The sequence below is a fragment of the Molothrus aeneus genome, chromosome 1 (genome assembly GCF_037042795.1).
Source record: "Molothrus aeneus isolate 106 chromosome 1, BPBGC_Maene_1.0, whole genome shotgun sequence".
NCBI lineage: Eukaryota > Metazoa > Chordata > Aves > Passeriformes > Icteridae > Molothrus > Molothrus aeneus.
In genome coordinates, this window is record NC_089646.1 from 68,961,464 (window position 1) to 68,980,912 (window position 19,449).

The 19,449-nt window shown below is 43.1% G+C and overlaps 1 protein-coding gene across 3 annotated transcripts in view; it reads left to right on the forward strand.

The window, feature by feature from the left end:
* SLC22A23 (solute carrier family 22 member 23) overlaps positions 1-19,449 on the forward strand; it is a 109,594-nt gene that overhangs the window by 60,663 nt on the left and 29,482 nt on the right. For all 3 annotated transcript variants that reach the window (XM_066558919.1, XM_066558904.1, XM_066558912.1), the window contains exons 4-5: positions 13,656-13,824; positions 19,178-19,305. In XM_066558919.1, the coding sequence (XP_066415016.1) occupies positions 13,656-13,824; positions 19,178-19,305 (297 nt within the window). The remainder of the gene's footprint in view (positions 1-13,655; positions 13,825-19,177; positions 19,306-19,449) is intronic.

Sequence of the window (19,449 nt, forward strand, 5' to 3'; positions counted from 1 at the left end):
AAGCCAGTAATAAATCAGTGCAAGCCCTGCACGCCTACACTTTTCCTTCTTTGAACACAGCTTGGATATTTTTTGCTCCCCGCTCTCCTCTGTGTGGTGAACTGCACAGGGAGTTTTCCTCTGTTGCAGAAGGATTTGGAAATGAAGTTGCTGCCACACTTCAGATCTTAATCTTCCTTACTGTTTGCAGAGGATTCTTTGCCAGTCAGCTGGGTCAATATTAAAACCAAGCTATGCTGCCTAAAACCTATCAATGCATCCAATTTCTCATATCTGGAGTTCTGAAACTGGCTATCAATTGAGTTCTCTTAAAGGGAGGAAGGCCACAAGTGACAAGGCTCAGCCATCTCCAGCCTGCCAGTGAGCTGCACTGCCAGCCTGGGGCAAGGCAGGGCTGATCATTTGCTTAGTTCCATTTTTGTTTACCAGTGTTTGTCTTCTCCGTTTAGGGGCTTGCATACCACTTTTTGCCAGTCATAAGTGCGTATATTTATGTGGTTATGTTGTCCCTGGGTGGTGGTGGTGGTATTGTTGTTATTACATTGATGTGTTGTTCTCAATTCTACACCCCCTAAAAATTTAGAGTTTTCTCTCTGCTTTGATTTTTGTTTATGTGATTATGCAGAAATGTTGCTGGTGATACCAGACCTTCAATGGAGATGTCAGCCTGTAGTAACTAGCTCAGAAATTCTGTCTTTCAACTCCTCAGCCCTTCTGTATCCATTTGTTTCCATTTCAAAGGTGGTCTGCCTTTTAGTTGACTTTATTTTAATCAAATGCATGTGAGTACAAGGCTGTGTTGTGGATGTGTTATTTATAGCCCCACAGCAGTCAGGTGCAAAGTGATCTGAGCAACAGCTCCTGGTCAGGTTAAAAGAAAAACCACTTCCAGATGAAGGTTATACAAATGACTTAACTCTATGTAGACAAAGGTGCGGGTGTGTGATGTCTGGATTTTGGGGTGAGGGAAACTCATTACTGGTAGTGAAATTGTTGGAGTTTGATTGTGTGTTGTTGGAGTATCCATCCTCTGTATTTACTGGCAATTTACCTTCGGGCAGTGAATGCTGGAACATGCAGGGAGGGAGGGCAGGGAGTGAGCTTTACTGTATGACAGCCATGCCGGTGCCCTGGGAGCTCAGAGTCTCTTGCTGCAGAGTAAACAGAGGGCAAAAGCTAATTAGCTGCTTTGCAATTTTTTTCTTCATAAAAAGGTAATTTTTTATTTCACCCCCAGTGCACTGGTTCTGCACAATGGGTGCAAGAGGCAGAGCAAGCAAAATAACAGGACCTTCCCTGCTTGCTGCTCCAGGATAAGGTGGTACCTGTGCCCTCTCCTGGCACCGTGCTGAGATTGGATACAAGGCTGGGCAGCTTCTGTGTGCCTTGGGCCGCTCCGACATTTCTGCTGCAGATATCTGGCACCTTACTTACCTGGAGGGAGTCAGGGTGTTATGTCACCCAGCCTTTGTGAATGCCTGACATTTCCTCTCCTCTGGGCAAGAGCTGGAAAGGAAGTTGGTTTATTTAGAAAAGGGATTTTTTTTGTTTACTTCTGTCTATTCATACTGTTGGTAGAAAAGATATTTCTGCTTCCGTGTGAAACATCTTGCTAAATTATAAATGTGAGGAAGTGGCTGAAGAAATGGCTTAACTGAATTGTTATTTATTTGTTAATTTTGTAGCTCTAATTTCTAAATTCTGTATTTCATTGTGGCACAGCCATATATAGCCTCATATTGCTGTTAAATAACCAAATTGTGATGATAACAGAAGGCCCTTTCTTAAAAACCTGAGCTTAAATCTGGTGTTCTGCATTGAGGCACCTGAAGGAAGGTGCTTCCCCATGCAAAGCCCTCAGGAGCCACCTGGAGCAGACCAGGTGCTCAGTGGTTCCAGCCTGAATTCCAAGTTTTCCAGTTCCTCTGGCTGTGGCCCTGTTTTTAGATGAGAAAACAGTGATTAAAGCTTCCCTGTGTCTGGGAACATCATGCAAGTGGGCGGGGATGTGTGAAGAGACCTGCTTACTGTCCAGTGCTGGACAGCCTTGTGCAGCAGCTTTCTCTAGCTTTCTCAGCAAGGTGGGAGAGCAGTTTTTGTCTTCTCTGCTTCCATAAACATATACAAATATAAGTGAACATTAATTTTATTTTTTCAAATTACATGTTCACAGACTTTGTTTCAGCAAAACCAGATCTTTAAGATTTAGTTATGCTTACTTCCCATGTAACCCAGAATACCTTTTGGATATAGTTCTTTAGCTGCTGACTTGGTAAAATCTGGATATAAGCTACCAGGTGGTTTTCCTAATTGGACTGTGCAACTTGTTAGACAGGTTTGTAGCCTGAACTCAGTTCCTCCTTGTTCCCACAAGTGTTTGAGAAAGTAGTTTGGAAGCTTGTGGTGTGAATGGTCTGGCAAAGGGCTCTGCCCTCCTTTCCTGGGGATGCTTTGCCCTTGAGCCATGTGCATGGTGCTGCCCTGGAGTCGTGGAGGGTGTTTCCTGTCCTGTTGGATGTGTGGTTACCCGATCTGGGAAATATTCAAGCCCCTAAGACATTCCTGTGTTGTTTATACCAGGAGGAACACATGCCTACAGTGTGCTCAGGTTTGCTGTGTGCCTGCAGGTACAGGGACCTGCCCTGGGAGGTGGTGGTGTCTGAGCCCTGCATGGGGGCGCTGAGGATCCCCTGTCACACCAGGAAAGGCAGGATCAGCCACAAAGGCCTTTTTCCTCCCATTTTTCTCAGCATTTTTCTCACGGATAGGAATTCTCATGTAGTTTCCCATGTTCCTGTACGTGACTGAATACAGTTAGGAAGCAAACCAGTGTTTGAGTTGAAAATTGTATCTCACCTCCTGTACTTTTCCAGTTCTGCCCTTTTTTATTCCCTTGCTGGCTCTGCAAGAAGATACAAAGGAAAATTTGGAAACAGTAACTGAATTATTTCTGTTGTGCCAAGCAATGGAATGATTTATTCAAAGCTGAGTGTGGGAAGGAAATCTGATATGATGAGCCAGGGGCACTCCTCCTGTTAGTTATGTCTCTCCCCTCCCATGACCATAATCTTCTTTTTGTCATTCTCTCTCACTCTCCCACCTTCTATACATTTTTTCTCTTGCTACAAAAGGGTGGTAAATATAGGAGGTTTTTTTGAAGTACCTGAAACTGTTCTCTTAGGAGGGATGATCTAACACCACATACAATGCAACCCTTGCATAGGAAACAGCACATAAGATTCGTGTTGCCATTTATGTACTATAAGCAATCAAAGTATTGATGCACAAATAAAAACACAAATAATGGAGAAACTGCTTGCAATGTGCATGTATCTTCAAAGTCAGTAGCAAACTTACTACAGAGAGAACCTCCCTAAGATCCTCTGACCTTAAGAGTACAGCTGACTGTCCCTAGGCAAGGTGAAGTCTACACCAGGCTCTGCTGGGTGATCTCCTGGACAGCATAATCTCTATGCACAGCTCTTATCTTTGGCTTTGTACCACCACAGGTACAGCACAACACCAGGAGCTTGCATTTGAGACAGAAATTCACATAGAGAAGCAGGTGCTGCTAAGAGAAGGTTAGGAGTCATTCATTTCTCAAGGTGTAGGTATGGGCATATATCTTCACAATTTTGGCTGTAGCTGTGGTGTGTACAAAGTCTACTGCTGTTGTAATCGAAACAAGTGAAATCCGCTTTCATGAATTGCAGCTGGATTCTTTCCAAGGAGCTGGGCTTCCTTTTAATGTTGGGCTATTAATTAGCTCAGCAATTTATTCTAGTTTTATTTGGAACAACTCAGCAAGTGTTGCCATATTTGAACTCTTCTGTAAGTGGCAGGAGTTTTCTTGAAAGAAGTCTTTCACCACAGAAAAGTGAACATACCCATGGGAGGATGGCTTCTACTCAGGAAGATCCATCTATTCCCAGCCTACTTGCCAGCTTTCATGGAAGGAAGATGTGATGAAACATTCTCTTTTCCAAAGTTATTGCAAAGCAAGAGGAGGCTTTCCATCCATTCAGCAAAAACATTTATTTCTTACCCCAGGTTTAACAAGATATTACTATTTAAAACTGATGAAGCTGCATATTCATCTTGGCTGTGAGAAACTCTCGAATAAACTCACATGTTTTTCAGGGTTGATTCTGGATAAACTTTGAATCCCAGTGGATGTTTCTGGGTGGTCTGGTTTGCTATTGCACAGACATCCTTAGCACAGCAATTTACATGCAAATATGAGATGCTGGAGGCATTGTAATGCCAATTCCCTTTTTATTGTTCTTCACTGTCTAATCAGGTTTTACCAAATCAAAGAATTCTGGTACTTAACAGGAAAAAAGCTTTCACAAAAGCTTTTGTCTGGTATTTTTAAAGACGGCAAGGAAGAAATTTAAGGAATATTTAAGCTTTGGCAGTGCTAAGGTCATTTTATGTCGTATGTGACAACAGCACAGTGAAGGATGTTCCACTGTGCTCACCTCTGTGTGTGTGCACCTGCAAATGCTAACCCTGCTGAGTTACCCTTGGCTTGCAGAGATGTGCTTGGAGAGGGCTGGAAAGGGAATGCTTTTTCCCTGACAAGTTTTGTGCACCGTCACCGTGCCCATTGGATCACACGCTGAACTGCAGAACTGCCCACAAACCAGCCACAGGCAGACCCCACCATACAGAGCCCTCTGTGTGTGCAGAGTGGTGGAAAGTGTTCTCTACAGCACAGAGATCATGCATTTAACATAAGGAATAAAAGCCTGTAACTAGAGATGGAAGACTTGATTTTGAATGAAAAATAGAATTTTCGTTGCTTCAGGAAGCAGGTTTTCTCCCAAGGTTGGATGTCATGTCTTTTTCACTTTAAAATCAATAAACCAAAAGGAAATCTTCACTGGTCTTTCCTCTTTTTTTCCTAGAATATATTTTTTCTTTTCTTTTTTCCCTAGAATATATTTTTTCTTTCCAAATGTTACTTTGAAGATAAAAGCTCATTGGGAAATGGAAGAGAAAAAACAATATCTGTACTACTTCTAACTGTGCACCATCTGCTATTGTATCAGAAGGTTTCTCACCATCTATGCATTACCACAGCCTCATTTTTCTTTTTGTATCCTCATCCTCATGGGCTTAAAATTAGAGATCTGACCAGGGGCTGTCCTGCTTGTTCTTATTCAGGCACAGTGGTTGTGTGCAGTGTTCAGCATGGCTCTCCCTTGTTGGGTGGGTGTCTCAATTCTGTCTGCCTGACTTTGCCTTCCCCAGACCTGTGTCAGGGTTAATGCTGAGCCCTGAAGCCAGAGAATTATTAATGCAAAAGTCACCCCTTAGTCTGAGTAGCACCTCCTTCTCCAGTGAATGCATGTGTTGCTTAGAGCACCCAAAACACAGCAGCTCATTGGCTCTGCATCCCTGCAGTTCCCCTTTCACAGCGTTCATTAAATATCTATCCAGAGTGCCTGGCATAAATCTTTAAAAACGAGGCTGCCCTGGGGGCCAAATGTGTGACAGCCCTTCACAAAGAGGCTCACTAATTGCTTTTGATTAAATCGCCTGCACTTCTGCTGGCCCTGGTGCTTTCAGCCAGTGCTGTGTGTTCCGGGCTCTCTCTGACATGGTGGTGCCACCTGAGCAATTCAGGTCCCCTGAGATGGGATGGGTTATTCAGGACATCACCCTAATTTCCACTGATTGCTTCTGACATCACAGGGGGATCAGGGGAGGAAAAGGAGCTTGGGGCTTTTGCCTTTACAGTTATATTGGTGTGTATATACACACATATCCATAAATATGTGTGTATGTTTATATATCTGCACATGTGTATGGGGTTACAATTGTATTTATGAGAGTTTAATAAACAGCACCCAATGTTTGCTTAGACTCTGTATGTAATCCCATTCAGGGCTTGTTATGAAGTTGACACAAGAGAAAGGAACAAGGTGCTTTCCAGGTTGTGCCTCTGGATGTGAGGAGCTTCAGACAAGCTGTCTCCCTTTGATCTGAGGGAGTGGGTGCAGGGCAGGCAAAGTTTTATTATGACCTAAAAAGCACCAAGTACTTTTCTTGGTCCTCCATTTACTTTTCTTCCATGCTTGTCTCTTCTGTTTGATAAGCTAGGCTGCAACCAACTCAAGTCTCCCGTGTCAAATTCTTGTTAGCAATGTGCAGTTCTGCTGACAATGTCCTCAAATCCAGGGCCCAGTGCATCTATTCACTCATCCAATAGCATGATGGTAATGGTGAAAAAATCCTCCTTGAAGGAGCACCTCATGTGGGATCAGTGCTTGCAGAGAGAGGGGCTGCCCTGCTGTCTCAGTAAGCTGGGAAGTGTCTAATAGACCTGAAACAAGGTGTTATGTTGTTTTTTCTTTGTTTCTGCTTCTTTGAGGACCATCATCCATCTAGAGGTTGCAAACTGAGCTTTTGAAACAGCTGCTTGCTGTTGGAATATTGTTTGTCAGTTGATAAATTAAGAGAAGTGCAGATTTCCAGCTATTGAATTTCTTCTCTGTTCTTTTTTTAAGTAGCTACAATGTTGTTAAAAATTCGCTAACAAATACAGATGCAGATCCCTTTCAACTAAAGCATCAAAGAAAATGAGCTCCTCTGATACATCTCACATCAGTTTTTGTTTCAGCTCCTCTCATACACATTCCTGTCAAAAAGATGTCAATAATGATTTAGATCCTACTAAGAGAAAAGGCGCCAGCTGTTGTGAACAGCAGAGGTGTTAGGTTTGCAAAACATTGCTGTGACCAATTGTGCATTTCCTTTAGAGAAAGCCTCCTTTTTGGAACAAGAAAGAGTCCCATATATTTCTGTGCAATCTCAGTTTTTTGCAGAAATAATCAAACATTTATATGGGTTTGGAGAGTATCAAAAGGGGGATAGGAAATTTTAGACTGGAGGTGGAGGAGAATTTTTTTTTATAGATGGCAATTAACATGCATAAAAACATATCTCATGGTAAAGCTTTTTAATCACTTTTTAAATTGCATTTAATTTAAGCCATCTTTATACTGAAATTATAAATTTCTCTGTGTTCTGTATCTACCCATTCTGTATCTACCCATTTCTCATGCTCCTTGTCCCTGCTGTTTAGGTTTCCAGGGGCATTCTCCTTGTATTGTTTCAGAATGCTGTTATTCACATCCAGGAACTGTCACCAAAAGTCAGTGTTGGCTGGGAGCTGCAGTGATGCTGCTGCTGCTTTCCTCTGGAAGTAGAATAGATGGCAACTGCAGCACCTCAAATGTGATTTAACATTTCTTTGGGTTTATTGCTTTGTATATGACAGGCAGCATGGTGTATTAAAGGTTTCTTATGCAGTCAGCCATCTGCTTGGTAAGATGTTGTTTGTCTTGTGCAATGTAAAACTTGGCAAATGCAGATGCCATGGGATGAACGGGGGGAATGACACGTGCTTCTTTCCCTGCCACTGATGCTCCCTGGACAACAGCTTGCATCCAGGGAATGGTTGCAGACATCTCTGCATCCCACACACTGGTCAGGCAGCTTCTGCTCAGGGTCTCCTGTCCCTGCAGGAATCGGGATCAGCCTTGCCCTGCCCTGCCTTGCTGCATATACATTGTGCCTGGAAAGTCCACAGCTCCTGCAACTGAGTTAATGAGGGTTGAGTAAACACCCTGCATTAAATCCAACTTGGCTCCGTGCCTGTGGTCCAAACCCTCCACCTGTGGGTAGCTACACACTGTCTGCAGCTCAGAAAGCTCCTCCTAAGATACCCTGACACAGCTGAGCAGTATCAGGCCTGAAATTGGGATGGCATGTTACTCATTTGTGCCTTACAGGAGCAAGTCAGGCATGTGGAAAGTAAAGAGAGGGAAGGTTGCACCTTGTTTTTTAGTTGGATTTTGCATGAGAGGTATACCTATATTTACTTTTTTCATGCTATTCCTCTCTGTGAGGCTCCACAGTGCATCTAAAGGGTATTTTGCCTGGCATCAATTTTGGCACTGTCCTGGTCTTTGTATACCAAATGGTCATCTGAATTAGTTTTGATAAGAAAGAATTCTGTTCTGATTAGATATTTCCTTATCAGGACAGCTCCATGCAGTAGATCCGGGCAATCTATTGAGGTCAGAAATTAAGTGTGCTGCTGCACATCTGGTGAGGTGTTGTGCTGGCTGCCTGCCCTGGTGCCAGCCTGACGGCTCCGTCAGCTCAGCTTATGTCAGTGCTCAGGGACTGATTTGACACATATTAAATGTGTTAATTAAATGGTGGGCTAGTGTCTGTTCAAAGGAACTCTCACCAAATTGATGATGTGTAGAAAAGTACCTTTGAAGGAGCACCTGTGTCAGTTCACGAGTGTATTTTAGAATAACTTCTGTCCTGATGTGCTGTTAGGGGAAAATAATAGTATTTACTCAGCCATTGGAGCTTCAGTCTATTACTGTTCCCTTTTTGTGGCAGTGGATTGGATTTCTCCAGAGAGGAAATTAGATTTTTCCTTCCCTTTCACTCTGTCTCTGTCCTGTGCTTACATCAACTGGTGGTTGTCTGTGCACTGCAGTGTGTGTGATAACCTTTACTTCCACAAGTTACTTCATTTGCTGTTCCCTAATAAACTGTGTTTACATGTGATGGTTCTTCCTTCTGGTGACAGCAAAGACAGTCAAGATGATGTGCTCCTTGTCTAAATTCATGCAGGAGTGAGTGTTGGCTTAGCCTGGGCCACTTCAGCCGGGACTGAATCAGAAGTGTGGTAACTGAGAGGTGGAAGTGTACGTAGCCCATGGATAGGGCTTGAAGCTCTTAAAAGTTTGTGTCTAGTAACCAAGGGGAAATTTGTGTATATAAGCAAATATGTTGGATTTTATTTTCCTGTCTCCCTAGCAGCCAGCTGCAGACTTGTCTGGGAGTTATTGATAGTTTTTGCTGCAGTTTTATCTGGTCAACCAGTCAAAAGCTAGCTTGGGGGCCATGTTATTCTAGGAGAATCCAGTGAGACGATTTGTTTACAGCAGAGGGCAAATCCCACAGAGAGTGCTGGAGGAAGACAAGGTCCCAGAGGTTTGAGAGAGCTTGGTGGGAATTAGGAAACACAGCAGCAGCAGGGACAGGGTCACCTCCCAGCAGTCCTCAAGATCACTGTGATGGAGGTGGCAGAGCTCCTCGTGCCAAAAGGGTGACCTCAGGAAGCATGGAGGTGGTGGGACGTGCTGGAGGCGCTGAACAGCTTGGGAAACTGAATGCTCTTCGAGGTTTTTTCCTTTCCTTTTGTGCTCTGATGAAAAGCAGAGTCCAAATGCAAAATTCTTTCTCCAGGTCACATCCTGCGCTTGACTTTTGGCTGAGCAGGGCTGAGGCAAACACAGCCTTGGTGCTGTAGGCTATTATTGCCACTGGGAATTTCTGGTGTCCCACATTTTACACCTAAAGCTATGTTGCCATAGAATCCTTCTCAAATTATGAGTGTTTTTCACCTGAGTCTCATTTTTTTATCTCCCTTTCGAAGAAGAGGAATGTCTCACAGGAGTGCTAAGATGGAAGGAATTAAGAGAATTGGGTGTGCAGTAATATGGGGGAAACTGTCAGAAATTGGGGGATTTTGTTTGATTTTTTTTTTTTTAAATACAATGTGCAACTGTGAGTGTGAACCTAGAATCAGACTGTCTCCTTGGGGATTTTTTTCAGTGTGAATGCTGTTGGCCAGCAGGTTCTTTGTCTTGGCCATTTTCTCCGAGGGATACTCCTATATAATTACAGTCTTGGTGGCTTACAGATGGAAACTGGGCAGGGAGAGAACACTGGAAAGGCACAAAAAGCTGCTACCTTGTGGTTTCAGATAGAGCTAAAACTTGGGCTGCAGAACAAGGATTGCTTTGTGTTTTGGGTCTGGAGATGGGAAAGTGAATGCTAGAGAGTTGTTCAAGCAGTGCAATGTAGCCTCTTTTTCCTCTTGATATGCTATTTGCAAATGACTTAACTTCTTTATTTTTTTTTAAATAGAAGTATTTGCCTTTCATCCTTGAGCAAATATTCTGAGAATAAATGTCAGCCTTCTAAGAAAAACGAGAGGGTTTCTGAAATCTGAAACAGATTGTTACCAGTGTGCAAGTGCAAAATGGAGTGAGGAAGGACAGGATGTGCATCTTAGTGATGGCAGTGACAGCTTGCCTGGTGGGATTTGGAGGAGGTGGGCTATGCAGGACCATGCTCTGTGGCTACATGAGCTGATGTTAACCCAGTAATACTGCAGTTCTTCCCAGTGTCCTGTCTGTATGTTCCCAAACTGCTCCTTCCACAGCTGCAGGTGGAGAGGATGGGAGAAAAAAAAAAACAGCTGGAAAGGGGAAAGGACAGCATTTCAGATGTCAGGATATGGCATACTTAAAGGTGATTTTATCTCACTTTCCCATCTTCTTTTCAGAAGAGTTGCCTGAAAAATTGTTGTAAAGGATACCAGCCCAGTTTGTCCATCCCAGTGCCAGGGAGAGAAGCTGTTAGCAAAGACATTTTCCCCTTTCTGATGTAAAGTCCTTGTACCTCTTGTCACCAGCGCCTGTTCCATTTGCCTGGTTAAGCTGTTGTCTGACCTGTGGTTTTCACTGCCCAGGGCAGTGACCTCCTGCACAAGGCAGTGGGGCTGAGCCCCCAAGGTGCTGCAGAGCTTCTTCAGTAGCTCCCTCACTCACACCCCAGCAAACCTGAGTGCTCATGGGCATAACAGGTCTGGCCCCAGGACCCGGTTCCCACATTTCCCAGCCAGAGGTGCAATATGCTGTGCATGTCTCATGTGTTCAGTGCCCTGTGCCTGGGATGCCTGGGGGGCCCAGCTCTGGATTACACCTGACATAAGACTGCTGCCCTCAGGCTGGGAGCAGTTTTGCCTTAGGGGAATGTCTGGGTCTGGCTTGTTTGTCCACTGTTGCTGAGCACCTGTTGACTGCAAGAGAGTCTGTCCCACGTGTCCTGAGCATGCCTGATCTCACTGCCCGTGTACTGCAGGACAGCTTTGCATGCAGGTTTCAACTTGCCCATACCATCACTTCCCTGGGCTTTGGGAAATTTAGGTCTCTGAGTTAGATGTGCTGCTCTGACTGAGCTGCATAGACTAGGAATGCTGGGCAAGGAAACAAAATCCTTTACATGCATGTCTCCTTGCCCACACAAAATTTTCCAAGTGGAGCAAATGGATGTATCTGGGAGTTTTTGGTATTGATGACAATTTCTGTGATTAGCGCGTATGATGAGGCTTTGCTCCATGCTCCACAAAGTAACTGAGATGGAAACTTTCTCATTGATTTGGGGAGCTGGAGCTTGCTTGCTCGATTTGCCTTGGGTGGGTAAAGCTGATCTCAGTCTTGGAGTGATTTGATCTGAGTTGGTATTTTTGTCATGTGAGCTGGGTGGAAATGGTTGCAGGTGCAGAGGTCTCCTTGTGCCTGGATGCATGGAGGCCCCAGTGTGAGCATCAGCTGGGTGCCTTTCCTGCTGCTAGGGCAAGGCAGCTGCCGAGGGTGGCTTTGCTGCAGGGGTGGGAAAGGGTTGACTGATAGATGCCTGCTAAAAACTGCAGTGCTGAATCTTTTATGATATAAAATTGAAGCCAGATATGTTGGAAAGTCAGTAGGCTGTCCTAATATGTAAAGCATTTCAACAGAGATGTGGTATTTCATATGCTGCTAGTGCTGCCTGAAAGTCACACTCACCCAGCTAGAGCAGGGATTATTTTCTTGTCATCTCCAGCTTTTTCAGAGGAAAGGGCAGAAACTGATCATATGCATGTGATAATCCAGAGAAGAAAATAGATGCTAAACAATCTCTGAAGCTATTTCCTTTCTATACAATGAGTAACTGTTGCATGCAGAGTTTTTTTCTGTGCACCAGTGACTTAATAAAATATACTTTTATTATTTGGTCACTGCTTCCTGACTTTATATAGAAGTTGATATCTCGGTTATTTTTATTTTTACCTGATACTAACCTGAGCAATGCAATTGAAATGCTAAAGCCTCACATATCTAATGCAGACTTCCTGTTTCTATGGCAACAAAACTCGACCTTGTACTTAATGAAGGAATATTGGAGTGTAACTGTTACTTTAAGGTTTAGAAAAACAAACAGAAGCACTTTATATTTGGAGATTAGAGAAATAAAACGGAAATGACCTCTTTGCATAGAACAACAAAAATTTCCTAGGCTTGGGATATTTCATTAGTAAGAATGAAACCATATTAATGTCATAAGGAGCTCTGTGTTTTAATCTTTTTTACCAAATTAAAATGTAAAAGCCTTTTATAGCATGTGAGAGTCTTTGAGAGCTTTTTCTCTCCTTTTTGTTCCCAAAGCTGCTGTGTTTGTGGTTAGGCTAATGAAAATTTGGGCTGCCTGACAAACAGATACAGTTTCCTTTTATATTGGTAAAAATCCGTCGGTAGTTTTTGTATTGGCTGAAAAGAAAGGGAACAAAATATATGGTGTTTAATCCTACATTTGATCTACATTTGATCCTGGTCAGTTAGTTTAAATCTGTGTTACAGTGATAAATGCAAACTGCAGGTTAGAGAGTGAATGAAGGAGTAGCTGTCATCTCTTCCTATTTTCTTAGAGCTTTTCAGTGAAAATTTTAATAACCATTAAATTCTAATTTAAAACTACTACAGGAAACATGCCATAGAAAAGCAATAATGCTGACAGCAACATATCACAAATGTTTACAGGCCTCTTTCTGTATCAGCATTCCAATAAGTGCTACACAACATTTGTGGCAGGTTTATTGAGCTAAAGAATTAGTCTGTGCAAGTGAATGTGGGCAAATGGGAAATATGATATAGAGGCCTCTATTACAGTCTTACTGGTGAAAAAGTTTCCACAAGCCAGTCCCATTTTTGTGTTTGCTATTTCTTCTGTGACTTTTAAAAATTTTGTTGTTAGGCTGTGATTCTGACAAATTCATCTTCTGACTGAATAAAGTTAGGCAGGATTCAGGGTTTAAGGAAACATTTGATCTAGTGAACTGAGTTTTATCGACTCACTTGTCACAAGACAGCTGAGGCAACTGAAGATACCAGTGATGGTGGTAAATTGCTCCACAGCAAAAGGAAGGATGGAGGGCAGGATAAGACAGATGGGAAGTTGGCCTGTTTGAAAGTTGATCAAGATAAGCTATTAGGAAAAGCAAACCCAGAAACAACACACTCAGCCAAATCCAGCTTGGAATTGGCTGAGTCAGAGCATATTAAGCTGTGGGCAGGTGGCATCTCATTTGAGCTGGGTGCCTGAATCCTGCTGAGAGCTGTGCTCTTCCACCTCCCAGCAAACTGTTTGGGAAGGCAGGTGGTGTTCCTGAGAATTGTGAAAAGTCATGACCCAAGATCTTTGGCTTGTGTTTGACCATACATTCCCTTTTAAAAATAAACACCTTATTGTTAAGTAAAATGCTTCTCTAGGCAGAGACTAAAGGAAATCTGGCAGTGAGGATGCAGCAGGTATATGGAAGTTACAATGTTTGCTCCACAGACAGCTGTTAATGGGCTTCTCTAGAGCCTAAATATGGGAGGAAGCAAAACTTATTTGATTCTGCATAGCTTTGACCAAAGCTCCTGTAGGACATGACCTCCCTTGAAGTTTCCTAGAGTTGCTCTGAGGGTGTCTTTGCTGGTGGGGGCTGACTGTCTGTGTACTCTGTGTTTCAGGGATAGAGCTCTGTCCTCCCGGGCACCGATTCATGATCACCATGGTGGCGAGCTTCATCGAGATGGCAGGGCAGTTCCTCATGCCAGGGCTGGCTGCCCTCTGCAGGGACTGGCAGGTCCTCCAGGCAGTCATCATCTGTCCCTTCCTGCTGATGCTGTTTTACTGGGTGTAAGTATTTCTTCCTCCTGCCAGCGAGCTCCTGATGTTGGACCTGGGAGATGCTCCACTGTCGGGAAGTGTGTGTGCTTCACAATAAATATTCCTTTCCCTTTGTTCTTCCATTCACCTTGTGCAAAGCTTGACTTTCAAATAAGAAAGAATAACTTTATAACCTGCTGTAGCATGCACATATGCTAGCTACACCGTGCAACACGGTGGGCACTAGGGAGACAGTCCCCTTTCACTGAGGTGAAGTTGTACTTTGTTATTATTCTGGCTGTCACATCCCCTTTAAGGACTAAAATAGTTCTTGAGAGGATGCATCCCAGCCTGGCTGTTGTCATATTGTGACTGCATGGCTATATTTTCCCTTAATACCTATGTTGTGGTTCTGGACTGACACTGTTGGTTTCTTTGATCCAAGAAAAGTTACAAATAACATCTGTCAGGCCTGGAACAAGCACACTGGGATGTTTTGTATGCCTGAGATAGTCAGCCCTGAACTAGACTTGATTTTGCCCAAATTAGCACATGCTATGCTGAAGTCTGGGTGGCTGGTCTGTGCCAGGCATTGGCTTGGGATTGTTCCTACAAGGAATTCCCCACTCCCAACCGGTCCCACTCCTCTGTGCCTGTGACACTGTGGTGTTGGTAGGGCTGTCTGAGAGAAGTAGGATGGCTTTCACCTTGGGAATAGTGCCAGGTCCATCTCCACCATGACTTTATAAACATTCCAAAAAAATCTTTCTTTGTTACTCTGTCTTAATAGTGACACGCAGTGGCGACATAAGACAACAGAGGCTTATGAGAGTAGTGTTGTACAAAACCATAACAATAAGAACACTAACAAGTCTAAAATATTTTGTTATTGTACACTGAGAAAAATGAGGGAAAAGGCCACCACTCTACGCAGGACCAACTTGTTATGTACCATGGCGAGCTAGGCTGCTAGTTGTAATGCCTGACAAGTTACAACATGTAAAAACATGTTGCACTATGTAACAGTTTTATTTTTGTATTAACTTCTTACAGAACCCTCCTGTGTTGATGGTGATAACCCTCAGTGGGGATTTCACTGCTTATTCCCAAGGTGGACATGCCTCAGCATGGGCAAAATGTGCACTCAGGAGAGTTAAAAGTCCCTTGAAAATAATGACAGCAGGGGTGGGGGCTGCCCCTGTGTTCCAACATATAACATTTAAATAGCCTCATCTTGACAGTGTTCATCTTGATGAATAATGAAGAGTGTTTTTGTTAACCAGTGATGCTGTTCTTCTCTCCCTTACCTGCTGTATGTTATACACATGCTGGTCTGCTCCAAAGTTTCATGTAGTAATGCCTACCAGCTGGAATATCTGATGTCCACCACTGGATAAAACACAATATCAAACAGAGTACTTACAGACATTTGTGTCCAAAAGGATGGTACAGTAGTATGGAGATGCCTAATGAGCATAGGGGATGGCATGGAGAGCAGGCATCCCTCAGCAGTCTTCTGGAGGCCACACATTTTTCAGGTGGCTTTGGCAGGGTCTCACACATTCCTGTTGAGAGGTCATTCCTGAGTGACATTGAAAGGGATAGGAAATGCTAAAAATTATGCTGTCATCTGCAAGAATTCTTTGGCTTTTTAGCTGGACAGGGCAGGCAAACCAAGCAAATAAGTCCCCCTTATATATTGTGGAACATGGCAGCTTGAGAAATAGTGCTAATAGCCAGAGGATGGGGATTTGTGTTGCCCAAGGCTTTTGCATTTGCAGAAATGAACCTTGGTTGGGATGCCTCTTTAATTATATTGTCAGTAAAGTATGTACCTTTCTCTTAGGCTTTTTTCTTCCATCTGTTGCATATTCTCTGGGAAGTGTTACCATTTTATTACCTCTTTCTTTCCTTCCAAATGGAACGTGGACCCGCAGCGGGTGTTACAGATAAAGGAAGAAAACTAACTGATTGGTAATAAAAGAAGAACTGGAAAACTGCACTGCTTGCTAATTCCCCATCATGTACCCAAATCAGTGAGTCAACAGATGCTGCAAATAGCCCCTGCACTGCCTCCTCCTTCCTCTGTACTCTCTTTACTTCCATCTCCTCCTGTGAGAGTGCTGTTTGCCCCTCCAGGCTGGGGCTTAGCCCTCTCCCCCACCTATGGTTTTGCTCTTCTGTTGGCCACGTGCACATGGCAGGCTACACAGTCCCCAGGAGGTGCATGGCTGAGTGGATTGGGAAGCTGGGCATGGATGGGAGAAAAGGGAAAAGCAGCAGATTTGTCTAGGAGGGATGGGCAGATGGGCTTGGATATACAAGTATGAAGCAGATACCCCTACTGGGCTCTTAGGTCATTCTGGAAGGGCAGAAAGGCTCCCATGTAAGTCAGACATGGGCACAGGGGTTTGTGACAGATGTATAAAGATAATTTAATAGAAGTTAGACTCCTTTCAAGTCTGTGTGTCTATTAGAGCCATAAGGGAAGGGGAACTCCAGCTATACCTTATTTCTTCTCCCTTGAACAAAGGAAGCTCCAGACAGGATGATGCCATGAATGTCAGTAAAGGTATCAATAACTTGAAATAAATCTTCTGCTTCATTCTAACCAAAACTGAAGAAATAGAAGAGGTGGCTGGTTCTTTTCTGGTGTTTTTAGATAGAATTTACTCACACTAAGACACAAAGTTGCAATAACTGTGTTTGTTGACCTGAGGTAGACCCCTAATTGACAACATATTACAACCTTTCCATGAGCATCCATTTTCCATCCATCTGCACAGAATCACAGTTCTCCTTGCAGCTACATATGGTACCTTCCTGGTCTTTATCAAGGATTCTTCTCTCCTCTTAGGATTTCTCAAACTTAAGATCTTTTTTCCCCAGTGTGCCTCCCAGTCATCTTCCTCTCCTCTCTCAGGCAGCAGCAGCTGTGGAACAGGAGATGAAAGTTTAACCCATCCCCACCCCTGTTCTTTCCTTGACTGTGAAAGCATGGCCCTTTCCTTCCTGATAGAGGAGGGAGCAGACTATCAGCCAGCTATGTGAGGAAAATACTGAAAACCAAAGGCCAGCAGGAAGGAGTGCATGCATTGGCTGTGGTTCACCAGGAACAAGCTGTCTGCACACCTTGGAGCCAGAACACTGAAGGAGCTTGGTGTACTGCTCTAAGGGAGACAGGAAACAAAGGATGGAGTGGCACAGAGGGGTTGTGGTCATGCTCTGTTTAAAACAATGGAGCTGATGGGAACTGTAAGCCAAAGGAATGACCCAAAAGGTGACCAAAAGCTGAACTTTGTGACATTAGCTCAAAAATATGTATTACTTTTCACACCCCCCATATGCTAATGACTGAAGTCACCCAAATTCCAGCCTAAACACGAAATGACATCACCTGTAACTTTACCTTTTCCCTTCCCTCAAAGAAAACATTATAAATGTAGCTTAATTAAGGAAGGAGGTCAGAGGATGCTTCACTTTTGTACCCTGGGACCTCGATGGGCTATACCTATCTTCTCTCTCACCACCTGTTGTGTAAGACTCAAACACTCAGCAATACTGAGTGTTTCTTCAGGAAATTCAAAAAGCAAGCTTGTGTTTGTGATCATACTTTTAGTGCTAATTAGTCATCTCACAATTTAATGTATTTGTCAATGGCTGTATCATTCATACTGTAGGTATTATTGGTGTGTGCTTCCACAGACAGTGTATTTATCACCAGCAACCCAAGAACCTGCATTCCTGTTGCTTTGTATCTGGCCATGAGATTTATTGAATGTGACCGGACTTCTGCTCTGGCCATGAGAGTCCATTGGGTGCAACCAGACTTAGTGTGGCACACTGAGAATTTGTGACCATGGGAGTTCTTATTGAATGTGACTGGACTGATGACCTGGACTCAAGGCAGCCCGTGGATTTTTAAGTGTCCCTAAGGAACATTTCTCACTGCTGACACTGAGTGATGGAGCACCTGAAAGATGCTAGGCTTCAGCACTTCCAGTCTGAGAATCCTGCAGGACCCAGAAGATAAATGATATGTTTGTGCCAAGCCCGTGATGCCCATCCTCGTGGCTCCTTTCCTTTCCCTACGTGTGGGTGGTCACCACAGGACTTGTTGTTTGGAACCTGTGAGCAGACTGCTGAAAATCTAAAACTTACAGGCTGGTGGCTGAGGCTGTACCCTCACCAGGGCCAAGCATGCAGATATTTTCCATTCAAAAATTTTTTAGTACTTTAAAAAAATGCTTTTTCTTTACGAGACTTTCTGCTGAAAGATGTGCCAAATCATCTGTGCAGCACGAGGGGTAGTAAATAAGCTGTCAAGCTGAATGGCTGTCATCATAGTTGTTATATATTTTTATTAGCTGATATCATTTAGATTGCAGTCTGCCTGATTTCTCTCTTTATTTCTTCTTCCAAAAATACTTTCTGTGTCTCAGGTGGAGGCTTTGCTAAGGTATCTTCCAAATTGTATCAGCCCTCAGAGATAGTACAAAAATGGTGCAATTGGCTGCTTAGAAGGACATGAACTGGGCAGCATCTGCAGCAAAGATCAGTGTTTGGTGAAGGAAATTTGAGGGTTTATTATGTATTTGAAGTTAAAAGTAGTTGTTAAATGTGTTTTTAGTATGGTCTTTTGGAAGAATAGTAAAAATGAGGTCTTAACATGAAAAAAACCAGAGTGAGATCTGAAAGTTTTCATGTCTGTAGAAGTATGGGAGGTTTGGGGGGTTTGTTCTAAGAGCTATGTATTTCTTTTGTATTAAAATAGGGAGAGTGACCAGTTAAGCTCATTAATCTGGTTAATATGAGCACTTGTAAGAAACAATTGGATGGAAAATGGGCTTTTTTAACTGTATGCATATATATGTTTTTAAGGCAACTAACAAAATATTATCTTTAGTCAGGGAAGCTTATGATCCTAAGAAGTAATTATTCTCTTTTGTCTGCCTTTAAAAGAGAACCGAAATTACTTCTGTCAGCTGTTTTCTTTCTTTGGTCTGAATTATCATGTGTGAGCTGCTCATCTCATTTGCTCCCTGGCATCAAATGTCTATTGCAGACAGCACTGTCTCTTCCTCTCATTTCTTTCAAGTTATATTAATGGACAGAGCACCCATAATATGTTATAAAATTCCAATGTGTTGTATTTCCATGTGATAGGTACTTGCTCTATGACATGTGAATCAGGGAAAAAGAAAATATCATAAATTTGCACATTCTGAATCTGTTTTCCCTCTTTTTTGTTTTATAAGTTATTCTTCTGTATTTTGAAATAATTACATAGATTCTGAGTGGTTAAATGAGCAGCTAAAACTCTACCAATTTGTCCTCTGACAGAAAATTGGAAGGAGCCCTAACCTGTTTTCCCTCTTTAAAGTATTTTCCCAGAGTCTCTTCGGTGGTTAATGGCTACACAACAGTTTGAGGCATCCAAGGAACTGATCCTTCAGTTCACGCACAAGAACAGGATGAACACAGAAAGCGACATCAAAGGAGTGATGCCTGGTGAGTTGGACAGACAACTGCAAATCCCCCAGCTCTTCTCCAAAGGCTGCACGTGGCATCACTGCCCAGAATTAAATTATCCATTTATTGCCTGTAAATCATCTCATTCATTCATTCATTCATTCATTCTGCTCCTGAAAACCC